The 16628-nt window shown below is 45.1% G+C and overlaps 1 protein-coding gene across 1 annotated transcript; it reads right to left on the bottom strand.

Annotated features, from left to right (window-relative positions):
• Positions 1 to 11762: 11762 nt before the first annotated feature.
• Positions 11763 to 16261, bottom strand: LOC103680449 (cytochrome P450 2A13-like). Its single transcript, XM_040630632.1, has 6 exons — positions 15753 to 16261; positions 14418 to 14594; positions 13851 to 13992; positions 13259 to 13446; positions 12482 to 12623; positions 11763 to 11944 (listed from the first exon to the last, which is right to left on the bottom strand). Exons 1-6 carry the CDS (start codon positions 15795 to 15797, stop codon positions 11763 to 11765), a joined length of 876 nt encoding a protein of 291 aa, XP_040486566.1. The 5' UTR covers positions 15798 to 16261.
• Positions 16262 to 16628: the final 367 nt, after the last annotated feature.

A 16628-nucleotide genomic window follows, 5' to 3' on the forward strand; every position in this document is an offset into this window, starting at 1 on the left:
CCCCAGGACACACTCTGTGCCTAGAAATAGAGGGGAAAGTTCTAGTAGTATGTGGGAGAGAAGTTGGACTCAGAAAAGGAGTCGGTGGATGTGGTGCCTTTTCAGCTCCAGTCTTCTGCAGGCATTCAGGTACTTTTGGGTGTGAGTTAATTGAGGGTTGCAAGTTTGTAGAAGGGTATTCTCTTCTTTCTCATACTTGCCAAGGTGGGATTGGGTATTCTAGGAGCTGGACTGGTTTGGGGCCGACTGAAGTTCTGCTTTCCTCCCTCTCCTTGCCCTTCTATCTTGCCAATCACTAAATCAGAAGACAGGCTAAGGACTTGCACACAAACTAGCCTCCCCAACTAGGTAAGGTGATGGTGAGCAGAGCTGTGCTGCCTTGTGGTGCACTGTTGAGTACTGTTGAACCTCTCATTTAGCCGACCTTAAATTGAAAGTTCCACTAACGAGTAGGCATTTTGGGACAGGACTATGGTAACAGGGACTCCTTAATGTGGCCATGGACCATGTGTCTTTGTCTGGGCTTCTTTGTGTGTCTCAGAATGAAGCTGTGACTCATCCTAGACTCAGGGGAAAGATTATACCTTGTAGCTGATTAGTCATCTGTCCCAACCAGGCTTTGGCCCCAGATACAGAGCACTCAGAGGAAGGACTATACCCTGTGATGCATGAATCCATTGGGTGGCCACTCATGAAAGAGCCATCTCTAGGGAGCTGAAAAAGAGAGGGAGAGAAGAGGAAATAAGCCACTGTAGGTGGCATGCTGAGGTCCACACTCTACGAGTGGACTGCTCACCAGAACCCTCCCATTCCCATGCTGCTGCTGCCCGAGCCTCTGTTACAGCAAGGGTCCTGATCCTTAGGGGTATAGGGAAAAACATCCAGTGCACCCCTTGGCACATTAAAGAGATTAATCTAAACCTGACTAAAGCATTATAGAGTAACCACTGCCATGGTTCTTGACCTTTTCATCCGTCAACGGACATTTAGGTTGTTTCCATATTTTGGCTACTATGAATTATGCTGCCACGGACTTAAGAATTCAGCTATCTCTTGGAGATAGTGTTTTCACTTCCTTTTTACATATACCCAGAAGTGGATTTCTGGATTGTGTGGTAGTTCTATTTTTAATATTTTGAGGAACAGCCATTCTGATTTCCATCGTGGTAGTAAATTGGTGGTCTACCAAATTACATTCACACCAGTGCTGCACAAAGGTTCCAATCCACTAAATCAGCAGTATTTGTTATCTCTTATCTCATGAGAGCCATAAGATGTGAAGTAATATCTCATTGTGGTTTTGGTTTGCATTTCTCTTATGAATAGTGATACTGAGCTCCTTTTCATATATCTGTTGGCCATTTTTTTTAAATGATTTTTTATTATATTATATTAGTCATCATACAGTACATCCCCGGTTTCCGATGTAAGGCTCGATGATTCATTAGTTGTGTATAACACCCAGTGCACCATGCAGTACGTGCCCTCCTTACTACCCATCACCGGTCTATCCCATTCCCCCACCCCCCTCCCCTCTGAAGTCCTCAGTTTGTTTCTCATAGTCCATAGTCTCTCATGTTTCATTCCCCCTTCTGATTACCCCCCCTTTCTTTATCCCTTTCTTCCCCTACCGATCATCCTAGTTCTTATGTTCCATAGATGAGAGAAATCATATGATAGTTGTCTTTCTCTGCTTGACTTATTTCACTTAGCATCATCTCCTCCAGTGCCGTCCATGTTGTAGCAAATGTTGAGAACTCGTTCTTTCTGATAGCTGAGTAATATTCCATTGTATATATGGACCACAACTTCTTAATCCAGTCATCTGTTGAAGGGCATCTCGGCTCCTTCCACAATTTAGTTATTGTGGACATTGCTGCTATGAACATTGGGGTGCATATGGCCCTTCTCTTCACTACGTCTGTATCTTTGGGGTAAATACCCAGTAGTGCAATGGCTGGATCATAGGGTAGCTCAATTTTTAACTTTTTAAGGGACCTCCACACTGTTTTCCAGAGTGGCTGTACCAACTTGCATTCCCACCAACAATGTAGGAGGGATCCCCTTTCTCCACATCCTCTCCAACAATTGTTGTTTCTTGCCTTGTCTATTTTTGCCATTCTAACTGGCGTAAGGTGGTATCTCAGTGTGGTTTTGATTTGAATTTCCTTGATGGCTAATGATTTTGAACATTTTTTCATGTGTCTGTTAGCCATTTGTATGTCTTCATTGGAAAAGTGTCTGTTCATATCTTCTGCCCATTTTTTGATTTGTTTATTTGTTTCTCGTGTATTGAGTTTGAGAAGTTCTTTGTAGATCTTGGATACCAGTCCTTTATCTGTAGTGTCATTTGCAAATATATTCTCCCATTCCGTGGGCTGCCTCTTAGTTTTTCTGACTGTTTCCTTGGCTGTGCAGAAACTTTTAATCTTGATGAAGTCCCATAAATTCATTTTATCTTTTGTTTCTCTTGCCTTTGGGGATGTGTCATGAAAAAGGTTGCTTTGGCCGATGTCGTAGAGGTTGCTGCCTATGTTCTCCTCTAGAATTTTGATGGATTCCTGTCTTACATCGAGGTCTTTCATCCATTTGGAGTTTATTTTTGTGTATGGTGTGAGAGAGTGGTCAAGTTTCATTCTTTTGCATGTAGCTGTCCAATTTTCCCAGCACCATTTATTGAAGAGACTGTCTTTTTCCCACTGGATGTTTTTTCCTGCTTTATCAAAGATTAGTTGCCCAAAGAGCCGAGGGTCCATTTCTGGGCTCTCTATTCTGTTCCATTGGTCTATGTGTCTGTTTTTGTGCCAGTACCATGCTGTCTTTGTGATCACAGCTTTGTAGTACAGCTCGAAATCCGGCATTGTGATGCCCCCAGCTTTGTTTTTCCTTTTCAACAGTTCCTTGGAGATTCGGGCCTTTTCTGTTTCCATACAAATTTAAGGATTATTTGTTCCAGTTCTTTGAAAAATGTCCTCGGTATTTTGATCGGGATAGCATTGAAAGTGTAGATTGCTCTGGGTAGCATGGACATTTTAACTATGTTAATTCTTCCAATCCATGAGCATGGAATATTTTTCCATCTTTTTATGTCTTCCTCAATGTCTTTCAAGAGTGATTTATAGTTTCTAGAATATAGGTCCTTTACGTCTCTGGTTAAGTTAATTCCAAGGTAACGTATGGTTTTTGGTGCTATTGTAAATGGGATGGATTCCCTAATTTCTCTTTCTTCGGTCTCGTTATTCGTGTATAGAAATGCAACTGATTTCTGAGCATTGATTTTGTATCCCGCCACGTTACTGAATTGCTCTATAACTTCTAATAGTTTGGGAGTGGCTTCTTTTGGGTTTTCCATATAGAGTATCATGTCATCTGCAAAGAGAGACATTTGACTTCTTCTTTGCCAATTTGAATACCTTTGATCCCTTTTTGTCGTCTGATTGCTGTTGCAAGGACTTCTAGTACTATGTTGAATAATAGTGGCGAGAGTGGGCATCCTTGTCGAGTTCCTGATCTTAAGGGAAAGGCTTCCAGCTTTTCCCCATTGAGAATAATATTTGCAGTAGGCTTTTCATAGATGGCTTTTATGAGATTGAGAAATTACCTTCTATTCCTACACTCTGAAGGGTTTTAATCAGGAAAGGATGCTGTATTTTGTCAAATGCTTTTTCGGCATCGATTGAGAGGATCATATGGTTCCTGAGTCTTTTCTTGTTGATATGATGTATCACGCTGATTGATTTGCAAATGTTGAACCACGCTTGCATCCCAGGTATGAATCCCACTTGATCGTGATGGATAATCCTTTTAATGTACTGTTGGATTCTATTAGCAAGTATCTTGTTGAGGATTTTGGCGTCCATATTCATTAGGGAAATCGGTCTGTAATTCTCCTTTTTGAGGGGGTCTTTGCCTGGTTTGGGGATCAAGGTAATATTGGCCTCATAGAATGAGTTTGGTAGCTTTCCTTCTGTTTCTATTTTTTGAAATAGCTTTAGGAGAATAGGTATTATTTCTTCTTTGAATGTTTGGTAGAATTCCCCAGGAAAACCGTCCGGGCCTGGAGTTTTGTTATTTGGAAGGTTGTTTATCACTGACTCAATTTCTTCATAATTAATTGGCCTGTTTAAGGAATCAATTTCTTCCGGTTTCAATCTTGGTAGTTTATAGGTTTCCAGGAAGGATTCCATCTCTTCCAGATTGCTTAGTTTATTGGCATATAGCTGTTGATAAAAATTTCTAATAATCCTTCCAATTTCAATGGTGTTCGTCGTGACCTCTCCTTTTTCATTCATAATTTTAATAATCTGGGTCCTTTCTCTTTTCTTTTGGATAAGTCTTGCCAGTGGTCTGTCAATTTTATTGATTCTCTCAAAGAACCAGCTTCTAGTCCTGTTGATCTGCTCTACTGTACTTCTGGTTTCTGCTTGATTGATTTCAGCTCTAATTTTGGTCAACTGCTTCCTCGTGCGTGGATTAGGCCTGTCCCTCTGTTGCTGTTCCAGCTTCTTGAGGTGAGAATATAAAAACTGCATTTTAGATTTTTCTATTCTTTTGAGTGAGGCTTGGATGGCTATGTATTTCCCCCTTAGGACTGCCTTTGCAGTATCCCATAGGTTTTGGACTGTTGTATTTTCATTCTCATTGGTCTCCATAAATTGTTTAATTTGATTTTTGATTTCCTGGTTTATCGAGTCATTCCTGAGCAGGATGGTTCTTAGTCTCCAAGTGTTTGAGTTTCTTCCAAATTTTTCCTTGTGGTTGAGTTCCAATTTCAGAGCGTTGTGGTCTGAGAATATGCAGGGGATAATTTCAATCTTTTGGTATCGGTTGAGACCTGTTTTGTGTCCCAGAACATGGTCTATTCTTGAGAATGTTCCATGGGCATTAGAATAGAATGAGTATTCTTTGGTTCTGGGGTGTAGTGTTCTATATATATCTATGAGGTCCAACTCGTCGAGTATGGCATTCAAAGCCTTTGATTCTTTGCTTAGTTTTTGCCAGGGTGTTCTGTCTATTTCTGAGAGTGGAGTGTTGAGGTCCCCTACTATTAATGTATTTTTATTTATATGTCTCTTTATTCTGGTTAAGAGTTGGCTTGTGTATCTTGCTGCTCCCCTGTTGGGGGCATATATATTTATAATTGTCATATCCACTTGTTGAATACTTCCCTTAAGAATAATATAGTGCCCTTCTGCATCTCTAACTATAGTCTGTAGTTTAAAATCCAATTTATCTGATATGAGAATTGCTACCCCAGCTTTCTTTTGAGGTCCATTTGCGTGAAAGATGGTACTCCATCCCCTTACTCTCAGTCTGAATGCATCTTTGGGTTCGAAATGAGTCTCTTGTAGACAGCAAATGGATGGGTCATTTCTTTTTATCCAATCTGCAACCCTGTGGCGTTTTATGGGATGGTTCAAACCATTTACATTAAGACTGATTACTGAGAGATATGATTTTAATGTTGCCATGTTGCCAGTAAAGTCTTTGTTTGTATTGGCTGTGACTTTCTGTTCTGTATCACTCTTGGGGCCTTTTTACTTTTATAGAACCCCCCGTAATATCTCCTGTAGGGCTGGTTTCGTGGTTACAAAATTGGTTAGTGACTGGCGATTCTGAAATGTCTTTATTTCTCCATCAATTCTGAATGACAGCCTTGCTGGATAAAGGATCCTTGGCTGCATGTTTTTCTCTGAAAGAGCTTTAAATATGCTCCCCCAACCCTTTCTCTCATTCCAGGTCTGTGTAGACAGGTCTGACGTAATTCTGATGCTTTTGCCTTGGTACGTGAGAAATTTCTTTGCCCTGGCCGCTTTCAATACTGTATCCTTGCATCTAATATTTGCGAATTGCACTATGACGTGACGTGGCGTAGGTTTGTCGTGGTTGAGCTTGGGAGGGGTCCTCTCTGCCTCTTGGACACGAATGTTTGTTTCCCTTGCTAGATTAGGGAAGTTTTCAGCTACAATTTGTTCAAATATCTCTTCTAGACCTCTGTTTTTCTCCACCCCCTCGGGGATGCCGATGATTCTAACATTGGATCGTTTCATTGAGTCAGTAATCTCCCGTAACCTACATTCGTGGGCGTGGATTTTTTTAAGACCATCTTCTATTTTCATTTTTTCCTCTATTAACCCATCCTCCAATTCACTAACCCGTTCCTCTGCTTCTGCGACCCTGGCCGTCAGAGCCTCTAGTTTTGCCTGCATTTGGCTCATAGAATTTTTAATTTCTGTCAGATTCGCTCTCATTTCTGTCCTTAGGGATTCTATATTCTCAGTAACCTTTTCGTTAATAGTTTTTTCAATTCTACTCATCATTTTGACCATCGTTACTCTGAATTCCATTTCTGATAATTTGGTTACATCCATATCCATTATTTCTGTGGCAGAGGCCACAGAATCACTGTCTTTTCTTTGCTGGGGGGGGCTTCTCCTTCTTGTCATTCTGATGAAGAGAGGTTGCGGGGTTTCCAGAGCCCAAATTATTGACTGGGTCCCAGGCCGTGCCCCTTGTTTTATAGGGATCTTAGGGATGTGGGCTTCTTCTTTAAAGATTTTATTTATTTATTTATGTGGCAGCCAACCAGCGAGAGAGGGAACAGAAGCAGGGGAGTGGGAGAGGAAGAAGCAGGCTCCCAGCGGAGGAGCCCGATGAGGGACTCCTTTCCGGAACGCCGGGATCACGCCCTAAGCCGAAGGCAGGCGCTCAATGACTGCGCCACCCAGGCGCCCGGGTTGTGGGCTTCTTGATTTTTCAGCCTGCCTTCTGTGTTCTGGGGGAGGGGCCTGCCGCGCCAATACTCAGGCAACCCTGTTTGGGTAGAGTCTCCGTGTCCCCTGCGAGGGAGGATGGGGATGGGCACTCTCTGAGCCGGTATTTCCAGGCTTTTGTTCTCTGGCGGCTTTCCCTGGCGGTTTGCTGTGCCTCTTCTGAGAGTCAGAGCAGCAGCGGCCAAATTTCAGCCTCTGTCACGGAACAGAAGGATTGCGGCCCGTTCTCTACTAATGTTCTGGCCACTTTAACTCTGTTTCTGTTGGTGCTGCTCAACCCTGCAGCGTCCCGGGATGTGCGCCCCACACCCGGCGTCCCAGCCTCACTTCCAGGGCCGAGCGCTGCTCTGTCCTTTGTGTTTCTAATGCCGCCAGCCGCCCGCAGCCGCCCTGCGCGCGCTCCCGGATCTCCCGGTCTCAGTCTGGATCCAGTGAGCGCACCAGGATTCCGCCCGAGATGCCTGGGCGCTTGCACGGCTCCGGTCTCAGTCTGCTGTTGGTGCCGTCCGCGAGCCCCGCCCGCTCTCCCGCTGCGGCTACTGCTTCCCGGCACCTGACAGCGGCAGCTCCCTCCCCTTCCGTTTATCTTCCGATATCTGCACAGCTCATGTATTCTCGCCCACCTCGTACCAGCGCCAGATGCTCATTTGTAGAGATCCAGATGCGTCTTCCTGCGTCTCAGGCTGGTTCCGTGGTTGTTTAGGCTGGTCTGGTACCTATCCAGCTCAACTCGGAGAACCGGCTGAAAACGGTGTCTCCTACTCCTCCGCCATCTTAACTCCTGTTGGCCATTTTTATGTCATTTTTTCTAAGGTAGGCTCCACACCAGCATGGAGCCCAACCTAGGACTTGAACTCACAACCTGAGATCAAGACCTAAGCTGAGATCAAGAGTCAGATGCTTAACCGACTGAGCCACCCAGGTGCCCTTGTAAGTCTTTTTTTTGAATAATGTCTTTTCATGTCCTCTGTCCAATTTTTAATCTGGTGGGTTTTTTTTTTTTCATTTGGGGGTTCTTTTTTTATTTTGAGGTGTTTTTTTGCTATTGAGGTATGAGAGAGGCTGAATGACATTCCATGGTGTGTGTGTGTATCACATTTTCTTTATCCAGTCACTAAATTGTAAAGCAAAAATAAGCAAGTGGGAGTACGTCACTGAGAAGTTTCTGCACCGCAAATGAATAATCAACAAAATGAAAAGGCAACCTCCAGAATGGGAGAAAATATGTGCAAAACACTTACCTGATAAGCATAAATACTTCCCCCACTTCAGGATCTGTGAGCACACATTATATTTAGTTGTAATGTCTTTGGTCTTCTTTAATCTGGAATAGATTCTCAGCTTTTGTCTTTCTTGACCTGGATATTTTGAATAGCAGAGAATAATTGTTTGGGAAACTGTCCAGACTTCAATTTGGAGTTGCTCGATGTTTTCTTATGCATTTCTTCCAGCACAGTTTTTAATCCTTTGGAAGGCAAAGCCTTTTTCTTTTTCTTTTTTTTTAAAGGTTTTATTTATTTATGTGACAGAGAGACAGCCAGCGAGAGAGGGAACACAGCAGGGGAGAGGGAGAGGAAGAAGCAGGCTCCCAGCCGAGGAGCCCGATGTGGGACTAGATCCTGCAACGCCGGGATCACGCCCTGAGCCGAAGGCAGACACTTAACGACTGCGCTACCCAGGCGCCCCTAGGCAAAGCCTTTTTCAATAGACACTTAACATGGCATCGCACCAAAGCCTAACTTTGGGCTTCCATAAACTCTGCAGAAGTGGACTTTGAAGAAAGTCCTTTCAGTTTCTAGTGTCTGTTGTCTCACAGTTTCATGAGGCTCTATAGTCAAGCCCTTAGAGATAGGATTATTAAATGCCACATAATGGAGCACCTGGGGAGCGGGGGGCACAGTCAGTTAAGGGTCTGATTTTTGGTTTCAGGGTCGTGATCCCAGGGTCATGAGATCAAGCCCCGTGTTGAGATCTATGCTCAGCAGTCTGCTTAAGGCTCTCTCCCTCTGCCCCTCCCCCTGTGAGCTCTCTCTCCTTCTCTCTCAAATAAATATATAAATAAATCGTTTTTAAAAAGCCGCATGACTGTTCACAGTGACCTCAAGCTAACAGGACATTTTAGATCATCTGAAGATAAGATTTTTGTCCCGTAATCTGCCTACAGATTTGGCTCACCTTAAAAAAAAAATCCTAGTTACTCTTTTTAAAAAACCTGTTTTTACATACAATAAAATTTGCTTTTTACAAGGAGATTTTACAAAGGCATAGATTCTTATCACCACCACTGCAGATAGGATACTGAATAATTTCAACAGCCCAAAGAGTTATCTTGTGCTATACTTTGTATTCATATCCTTACCTCACCTCTACCTTCTGGCAACCATGGATGTGTTCTCTGTTTCAAGATTTTTGCCTCTTCCAGAATTTCACATAAATGAAATAAGGCAGTATACAACCTCCTGAGACTGGCTTCTTTGACCTAGCACAATGCCTTTGCAGGTCATCCAAGCTGTGTGTATCCACGGTTGTTAGTTCCATTGCCGAGTAGTATTGTTGGATGAATCTGACAGTGTGTTCATGCATTCAACTCTGAAAAACATTTGGGCTGTTTGTAGCTTGTGGAGATTACCAATAAAGCTCCTGCAAGTATTCATGTGCAGGTTTTGTGTGAACGTGAATTCTCAGTTCTTGAGAATAAATACCTGGAAATGGGATTTTGGGTCATCTGATTAAATGTATATTTAGCTTTTAAGGAAACCACCAAATTGTTATCTAGAGTAACTGCACTATTTTGCATTGCCATCAGCAATATAGAAGAATTCGAGGTGCTCCACATCTTTGCCAATGCTAGGTACTGTTATTATTCTTTATTTTAGTCATTCTAATAGGTGTGTGGGGTATCTCATTAGGTTTTATTTTGCATTTCCCTAATGACTATGATGTTACACATTGATTCATGAGCTTGCTTGTCATTCACATATCTTTTTTAGTGAAGTGCATGTCCAAAAATTTAGCCCATTTTTAAATTGGGTTGTTTGTTTTCTTATGTTGAGGTTCGAAAGTTTTTTTACATACTCTGTATATAAGTCCTTTGTTTTATATATGAGTGGTGGTTACCTGAATCTACAGGTGTGATAAAATTGCACTGAAACACACACACACACACACACACACACACACACACATACACACACACATGGATGTAAAACTTGTAAAATCTGAACAAGTTCTGTAGATTGTACTAACACCAATTTCGTGGATGTAAAACTTGTAAAATCTGAACAAATTCTGTAGATTGTACTAACACCAATTTCCTGGCTTCTAGTATTGTACTATAGTTATGCAGAATGTTACCATTGGGGGAAAGTGGAGAAAGAACACACAGAACTTCTCTGTACTTTTTTTTTTACAACTTCTTGTGAATCTATAACTATATCAAAATTAAAAAAAAGAGGAAGTGTAGCCAAGTTGACAATAGATATTGAATCCGTAGTCTTCAAAACAACTTAAAAGTTTTTTTCTGTTAATTTCTGCATTAATATTTGTCTCCTTCCTTATGCTATCTTTGGATTTTCCTTCTTTTTTTCTTTTTTTAAGATTTTGTTTATTTATGTGACAAGAGAGCACAAGCAGGGGGAGGGGCAGGCAGGGGGAGAGGGAGAAGCAGGGTCCCGACCAGCAGAAGCCCAACGCAGGGCTCTATCCCAGGACCCTGGGATCATGACCTGAGCTGAAGGCTTAACCAAATGAGCCACCCAGGCATCTCTATCTATGAATTCTCTATGTTCTTTTTCTAACTTTTAAAGATGGACACTTAATTTTTACGTTAATTTTTAGACTTCCTTCCTTTCCAATATGAAGATGTAAGGCTACAAACTCATCTCTAAACAGAGCTTTTGCTGAAACCCAAGAGAACAGATTGGAAAGTGTGATTCTTCATTCTTTATCCTTCTTCAAAATTGTTTTAGCTCTTCCTTTGCCCTTCCATAATTTTTCAAATACATGTCTAAATCCATACCAAAAATATCTTGTTGTCATTTCTATAATAATTGTGTTAGTCCTATATATCAATTTGGGGAGAGTTGGCTTTTTTACTGTACTGATCTTCCAATCTATGAACATGGTATGTCTCTCTATTTAAAAAATATGTAATTTCAGGGGATGCCTGTGTGGTTCAGCCACTTAAGCATCTGCCTCCGGCTCAGGTCCTGATCCCAGGGTCCTGATATCAAGCCCCGCATAGGGCTCCCTGCTCAGTGGGGAGTCTGCTTCTTCCTCTCCCTCTGCCCCTTCCCCTTGCTTGTGCTCGTTCTTTCTCTCTCTCTCAAATAAACAAATAAAATCTTTTAAAAATACATGTTCTTTCTTTCATCAGTATTTTGTAGTTTTCACCCTACAGGATCTGTACATGTGTTGTCAGATTTATACTTAAGTATTTTGTTTTTTTCAGTGACTGAAGTGTTATTGTGTTTTTAATTTTGATTTCCTAAAATATATAGAAAAAAAAGAAAAAAGGCTTTTGTATGTTGAGTGACCTTATGAAACTCATTTTTTAAGAGGATTTTTTTTTTCTTCTTGTAGATTCCTTGGGAATCAGTTAAGCTTTGTCACATGTAAAATGGGAATGAACACCGTTCCCTGACACACAGGTTTGTGAGCATTAAGTGATGTAAGTGTGTAATGCTTTTAGCACAGAACTGACGCAGAGTTTGATACAATAAATAATAGGCATTATTATTATTAACAGTATAGTGAGAGGTTCTCCCTCTTACCCCACCTCTTAAAGATCTATCTCTAGCAAGGTCAACAGACAGGGTCCGTTCCTTTCATCTTCCTGTCCTATTCACCTTGCTCCTTCCATCCCCCTAAGCCACCTCCCTCCTGCTAGCCCCGCCCCTCCCTTAACCCCACCCTTATCAGTAGCCTCACCCCTAATCCCTCCCTCCATCTTGCTCTTCCCCCTAGCCATGCCCTCCCATAGCCCCTCCTTCAGCGAGGCTGGAAGCTCATGGTGTAACTTCCTGGGATAGTAGCAAAGCCCACGAACTTGGGGGACACGTCGATGTCTTTGGGCAGCTGCGGGGACTTGAAGCGGAAGTTCTGCAAGATGTTGGTGAGGAAGAGAAAGAGCTCCATTCTAGCCAGGCCTTCTCCGAAACAGTACCACTTTCCTGAAGACACAGAATGGGAGGGCTGGAGGTGAGGCCTGCTCTCACTGCCCCCTTGCCCCACTACCCACCCCCAGATGCTTTCTCCCAGGGAGGAGAGGCTGGAATATCGTGGACTGAGAGATTTTCAGAGACGTCTCTAATCTTCTCTGAGCATCATTTTCCCTTGTGCATGGGATGGGGGTGAGGTAGCTGTAGCAATGGGAAATTTAGATGCCCCTTCTCTCCATGTACACACTCAGATATGCCTGCTGGGCTCTCATCTCCAAGCGAGGAATCTAAAGAATTTAAGTGACTTGGACAAATCTCTGACTCACTGAGGACTTTGATTTTCTCCATCTCTGAAACAGGTGTGATCATCCTTATCCTTTAGCTTAAGCTCAAGTAATTATGGGGGTTGCAGCTGATGGGTTCCAAGGTAGATCATGAGAGGGACTTCCAAGCTGGAGAAAGACACCAGGCTACACCTTGAAGAGGAGAGCTGGGATGAAGGAGGCCCTGTTGGTGGGAGCGGTTGCTTGGCACAGACTGGTCTCTTACCAATGGAGAAGGGCACAAAAGCATCACTCTTCTTAAACTGCCCATTCTCATCCAGGAAGTGCTGGGGGTGGAAGTCTCGGGGGTTGGAGAAGAACTTGGGGTCTCTCAGCACGGAGCCCAGCATAGGGAACACTTCGGTGCCCTGGTGAGGAGGAGAGGGGGTATTTGATAAGCCAGAGTCGGGGTAGAATATGCTGCAAGTGTATGGAGGTTGGAAGGAGAATTGGGGTGCCCTAGGTGATGAGATATGGGACGTGTGGGTGTGTGGGTCCTCTTAGGGAGGAGCTTTGGGTGAAGGGAAATTCATGTCTTTGAGACAGGAAGCTATGCAGACATGGGGTTTATGTCTCCCGAAAAGGGCAGTTTGAAGAACACAGGTTCTGTGTGTCTTAGGACAGAAGGTGTGGGGCATGTGCAGTTCATGTCTCCCAAGGTGGGATGTGGAGGACATGGGGGTCATGCCAAGACAGGAAGTTTTAAAGACATTGGGTTTGTGTCTCTCTAGGCGGGATGTTTGGGGGTATGAGACTCGTGTCCTTGAGGGAGGAGGTCTAGAGATGAAGTTCATGCTTTTGAGAGAGGACATTTAGGGACATGGGGTTCATAATCCCTGCAGCAAGAGCTCTGGGGAGATACAGGATTCAAGAATCTCTGATGTTGGTGGTGAGGAAGTGTTTGATTGAGGCAGTGGGACAGGGGCTGGGAAGCTTCTAGGGGATTGGGGTGCTGGGTCACAGGAAGAGGTTGGAGGTCCCTCTAGGCAGGACAGGAAAGTACCTTGGGGAGGAGGAACTCCCGAAACCTGGTGTCTTTGGTGACTCTGTGTGCGGGGCCCATGGGGATTATGTCTCCAAATCTTTGGATCTCGTGGATCACTGCCTCTGTGTAGGGCATCTTGGCCCGATCCTCAAACTTGGGCTGACGGTTCTTGCCAATTACCTGGTCAATCTCCTCATGGACCTTGGCTGTGGGAAGAGGGGGAAAGTGTTTAGGTATCTAGGGATCTCAGGGCAGGGACTACAGTCCAAATATGCACATCCATGTGTGATGTGGACATAGATAATTCGAAACAGACCTTGGCCATAAACATGTTGGTGCAGCGTCCTATTCACCTGGTCTCAACTCTGTATGGTCTCACATACATTTGACTCAGCACAGGAGCAATTCACCCATCAGTTCAGATATTTTCAGTATTTTAACAGCCAGTGAAACTCAGCTGGTGCTTATCAGAGAATATCACCTAGCATCTGGATAACAGGGTATGGCTGAGGTTCCAGGGATCTAAGAAAGGTGGGGACATTGCAGTGGGTTCAGAGGAAGTGTGAGGGTCTGTGGCCCCCACCTCACTGCCCCACCCCCACAGCCTTACCCTCCACATCTGGGTGCTTCATGAGCAGCAGGAACCCGTACCGCAGGGTTGTGCTGACCGTCTCGGTGCCCGCAAAGAAGAGGTTCAGTGTGGTCAGCACCAGGTTCTTCAAGAAGAACTCCGTGTTGGGGTTGCTCTGCTCCTGCAGGGAGACAGGGCTTCAGGCCAGGCCCACTGCCCTCAGGGCTCTCAGAGGCCTTCCGGGGTTTCCATTTGGACCCAGCTCTCTTAGGACCAGACCAGAGGTGGGAAGAGAGACCCTACTTCTGCCAGGGCTTTGTTCAGGTGGATGGCTCTGCCCAAATGCCCTTCCCACACTCTTTCCCCGGCTGCCTACCTGTACTTTACTCATCAGCCCTGGGTCACTTTTTACAGTAGGAATATGAGGAGAGGGATACAGACAGCAAGTGGGCGGTGTGGAAGTGTTGCTTTATGGACCCCACACAGATCCTGCCCATGGCAAGTGCTGGCAGATGGATCAGCCACCGTTAATGTTCTTGAGATTGTGAGGATGTTATGAGGGGCTGCCTGGGTTTGCAGCTCTCTGCACTGGCTGCTGGGCTGTACCTCCTGCATGCGGATGAGGAAGGAGTCGATGAAGTCCCTCGGGGAGTTGGGGTCCAGGGTGCGTTGGTTCTGTTCCACCTTCTTGGCTATGAAGTCCTCCAGACCCTGCAGCTCCTTAAATGCCTGTTGCTGTGGCCCTGGTAGGTGTTTCATCACTGAATGGAACATCTCATAGAGCTGAGGATGGGGAGAGAAGAAAGGCAGGAAGGATAGTTGTTAGTGGTCAGGTTCTGATGGGAGCCAGACCTTTCTTGGAACAAGGAAGGCACTGGGTTAAAGGCATCTGTCCAGGTGTTTAGGATTTATATGGAGCTTGATGAGAGGAGATAGCTAAGTTTTCAGGTGAGTTACGTGTGAGGGCCCCTGTCCCAGAATGTAGGTGAGAAGGATTGGGACACATATCCAGGTTTCAGGTATTTGGGTGTGGCTGGATTGGACAACGCATCTAGGTGTTCAGATATTCAGTTGCTGTTGAATTGGGAGACTCTTGTTCAGGTGCTTACCTATTTTTTTCTGACTGATATAGTGAGTCACCTGTTTATATCTCTAGGTATGGAGTAGGCTAGTTGGAGACAACTATCCAGATATTTAGAGGATATAGAATGGTGGCTTCTGTGTAGGGGTTGAGGTATTAGAGGGGGGCAGGTATCAATTGTTGAGGTTGGGGAGATACCTGTTCATGTGTTTCAGATATTCACAGAGGTGTTGGGGGGCACTTCTGTAAGTGAGTCAACTGGGTTGGGGGACACTATTTGGGTGTTTGGGGAAACATCTATCCAAGTGTTTACATGTGTTGGGGTCTTCTCCATTGGGGCACCTGTTCTGATGATCAGGTGTTTCAGTGGGCTCTGTAGGGGCACTTACCTAGGCCCAGTAGGCTGGTTTTGCACACCTGTGTACATGCCAAATGATTTTGGTGGGCTGTATTTTATAGTACCAGGTGTTCATGTATTCAGGAGGTGGGCTGAGGTGGTCACTTGTGAAGGGGTTAAGATAGTAAGAGATGGACTATCTTAATAGGGACCAGCAGGTGAGCTGAGATGAGGACACATGCCCCAGGCAGCAAGGCTGGGCAGATAACATGCCTCTTGCCTGCAGGCTCTGTTCTTTGTTTGTTTGGTTTGGTTTTTGTATTTTTGGTGGGGGGAGCATCTGTTGAGATATCCAGGTGTCCTTGGAAAGTGGGTATTCTGGTGTAACTGTTCACTGTCCAAGAGCAGTTTTGATGGAACCTGGTCTGGAGGAGGATGGGAGTTCGGGGCACCTGTCGCCGAGTGGGAGAGCAGTTGGTAGGTTGTGGAAGGGGTGTTGTAGAGCCAGACTGGGATGGGTTACCTGCCCCATAGAGGTAGCTGTGAACTGGAAGCTTCCCAGCATCATACTCAGCAGTGACAGGAACTCTTTGTCCTCATAGTCAAAGCGGTCCCCAAAGACAATGGAGCTGATGACATTGGACACTGTTTGGCTCAGGAAGAAGGTGGGATCGATGAAGGCACCTGGGGAATGGGATGGGGTTGGGGAGAGACTGGGATTTGGGGGAGCGTCAACTGGGCAGTCTTATGCCTGCCCGAGAATTAGAGGAAGGCACTGGAGTGAGGAGCCAAACGTCCAGCACAAGACCCTTGAGCCTAGAGCCCCGATGCCTTCCCCCAATCCAGTCCCCTTCCGGAGGAGAAAGCTCGCGTTTGCGCGCAACCCTGTGGATGTACTCCTCCTCCTCGCTCACTCCCGCCCAGCTCACTGCGCGTGTCCCGGAGGGCCTCGATGAGGAAGCCCGCCTCCTCCTGGATGCGCTCCTCAATGCCGCGCTTGCCCACTCCAAAGTCCCGCAGGGTAGTGATGGAGAAGCGCCTGAGCTGCTTGGCACGCTCCCCGTTGCTGAACACCACGCCTGGGGAGGGAGCATAAAGGTGTGGTGAGGCAGGGAGGGGCGGGGACAGAGGTGGGCAGAGGTGAGCCCAGAGCAGGAGAGGGAGGATACCTTGGGGGCGGGGAGCCAGGGAGAAATACAACTTAGGGTCAGAGAAACACTAAAAGAGATAGAGACCAGGTTGGAAGAAAAGAATCAGGAAAAAGGCAAGTCAGATGACCAGGGAAACCGAGATACAGAAACACAGAGAAAGAGAGGCGCCTGGGTGGCTCAGTCCTTGGGCATCAGCCTTAGGCTCAGGACCTGATCCTGGTGTTCCGGGGTGGAGCTGGGCATCAGGC

Source organism: Ursus maritimus, unplaced genomic scaffold (assembly GCF_017311325.1).
Source record: "Ursus maritimus isolate PB19 unplaced genomic scaffold, ASM1731132v1 scaffold_151, whole genome shotgun sequence".
NCBI lineage: Eukaryota > Metazoa > Chordata > Mammalia > Carnivora > Ursidae > Ursus > Ursus maritimus.

Coding starts and splice junctions, on each gene's coding strand:
- LOC103680449 (XM_040630632.1), bottom strand. CDS start 15,797: ATGATGCTGGGAAGCTTCCAGTTCACAGCTACCTCTATGGGGCAG. Junction 14,595..15,752: donor CAGCTACCTCTATGGGGCAG/GTAACCCATCCC, acceptor CCCCATCCTCAG/CTCTATGAGATGTTCCATTC. Junction 11,945..12,481: donor TTTTGTGCCCTTCTCCATTG/GTAAGAGACCAG, acceptor CTGTGTCTTCAG/GAAAGTGGTACTGTTTCGGA.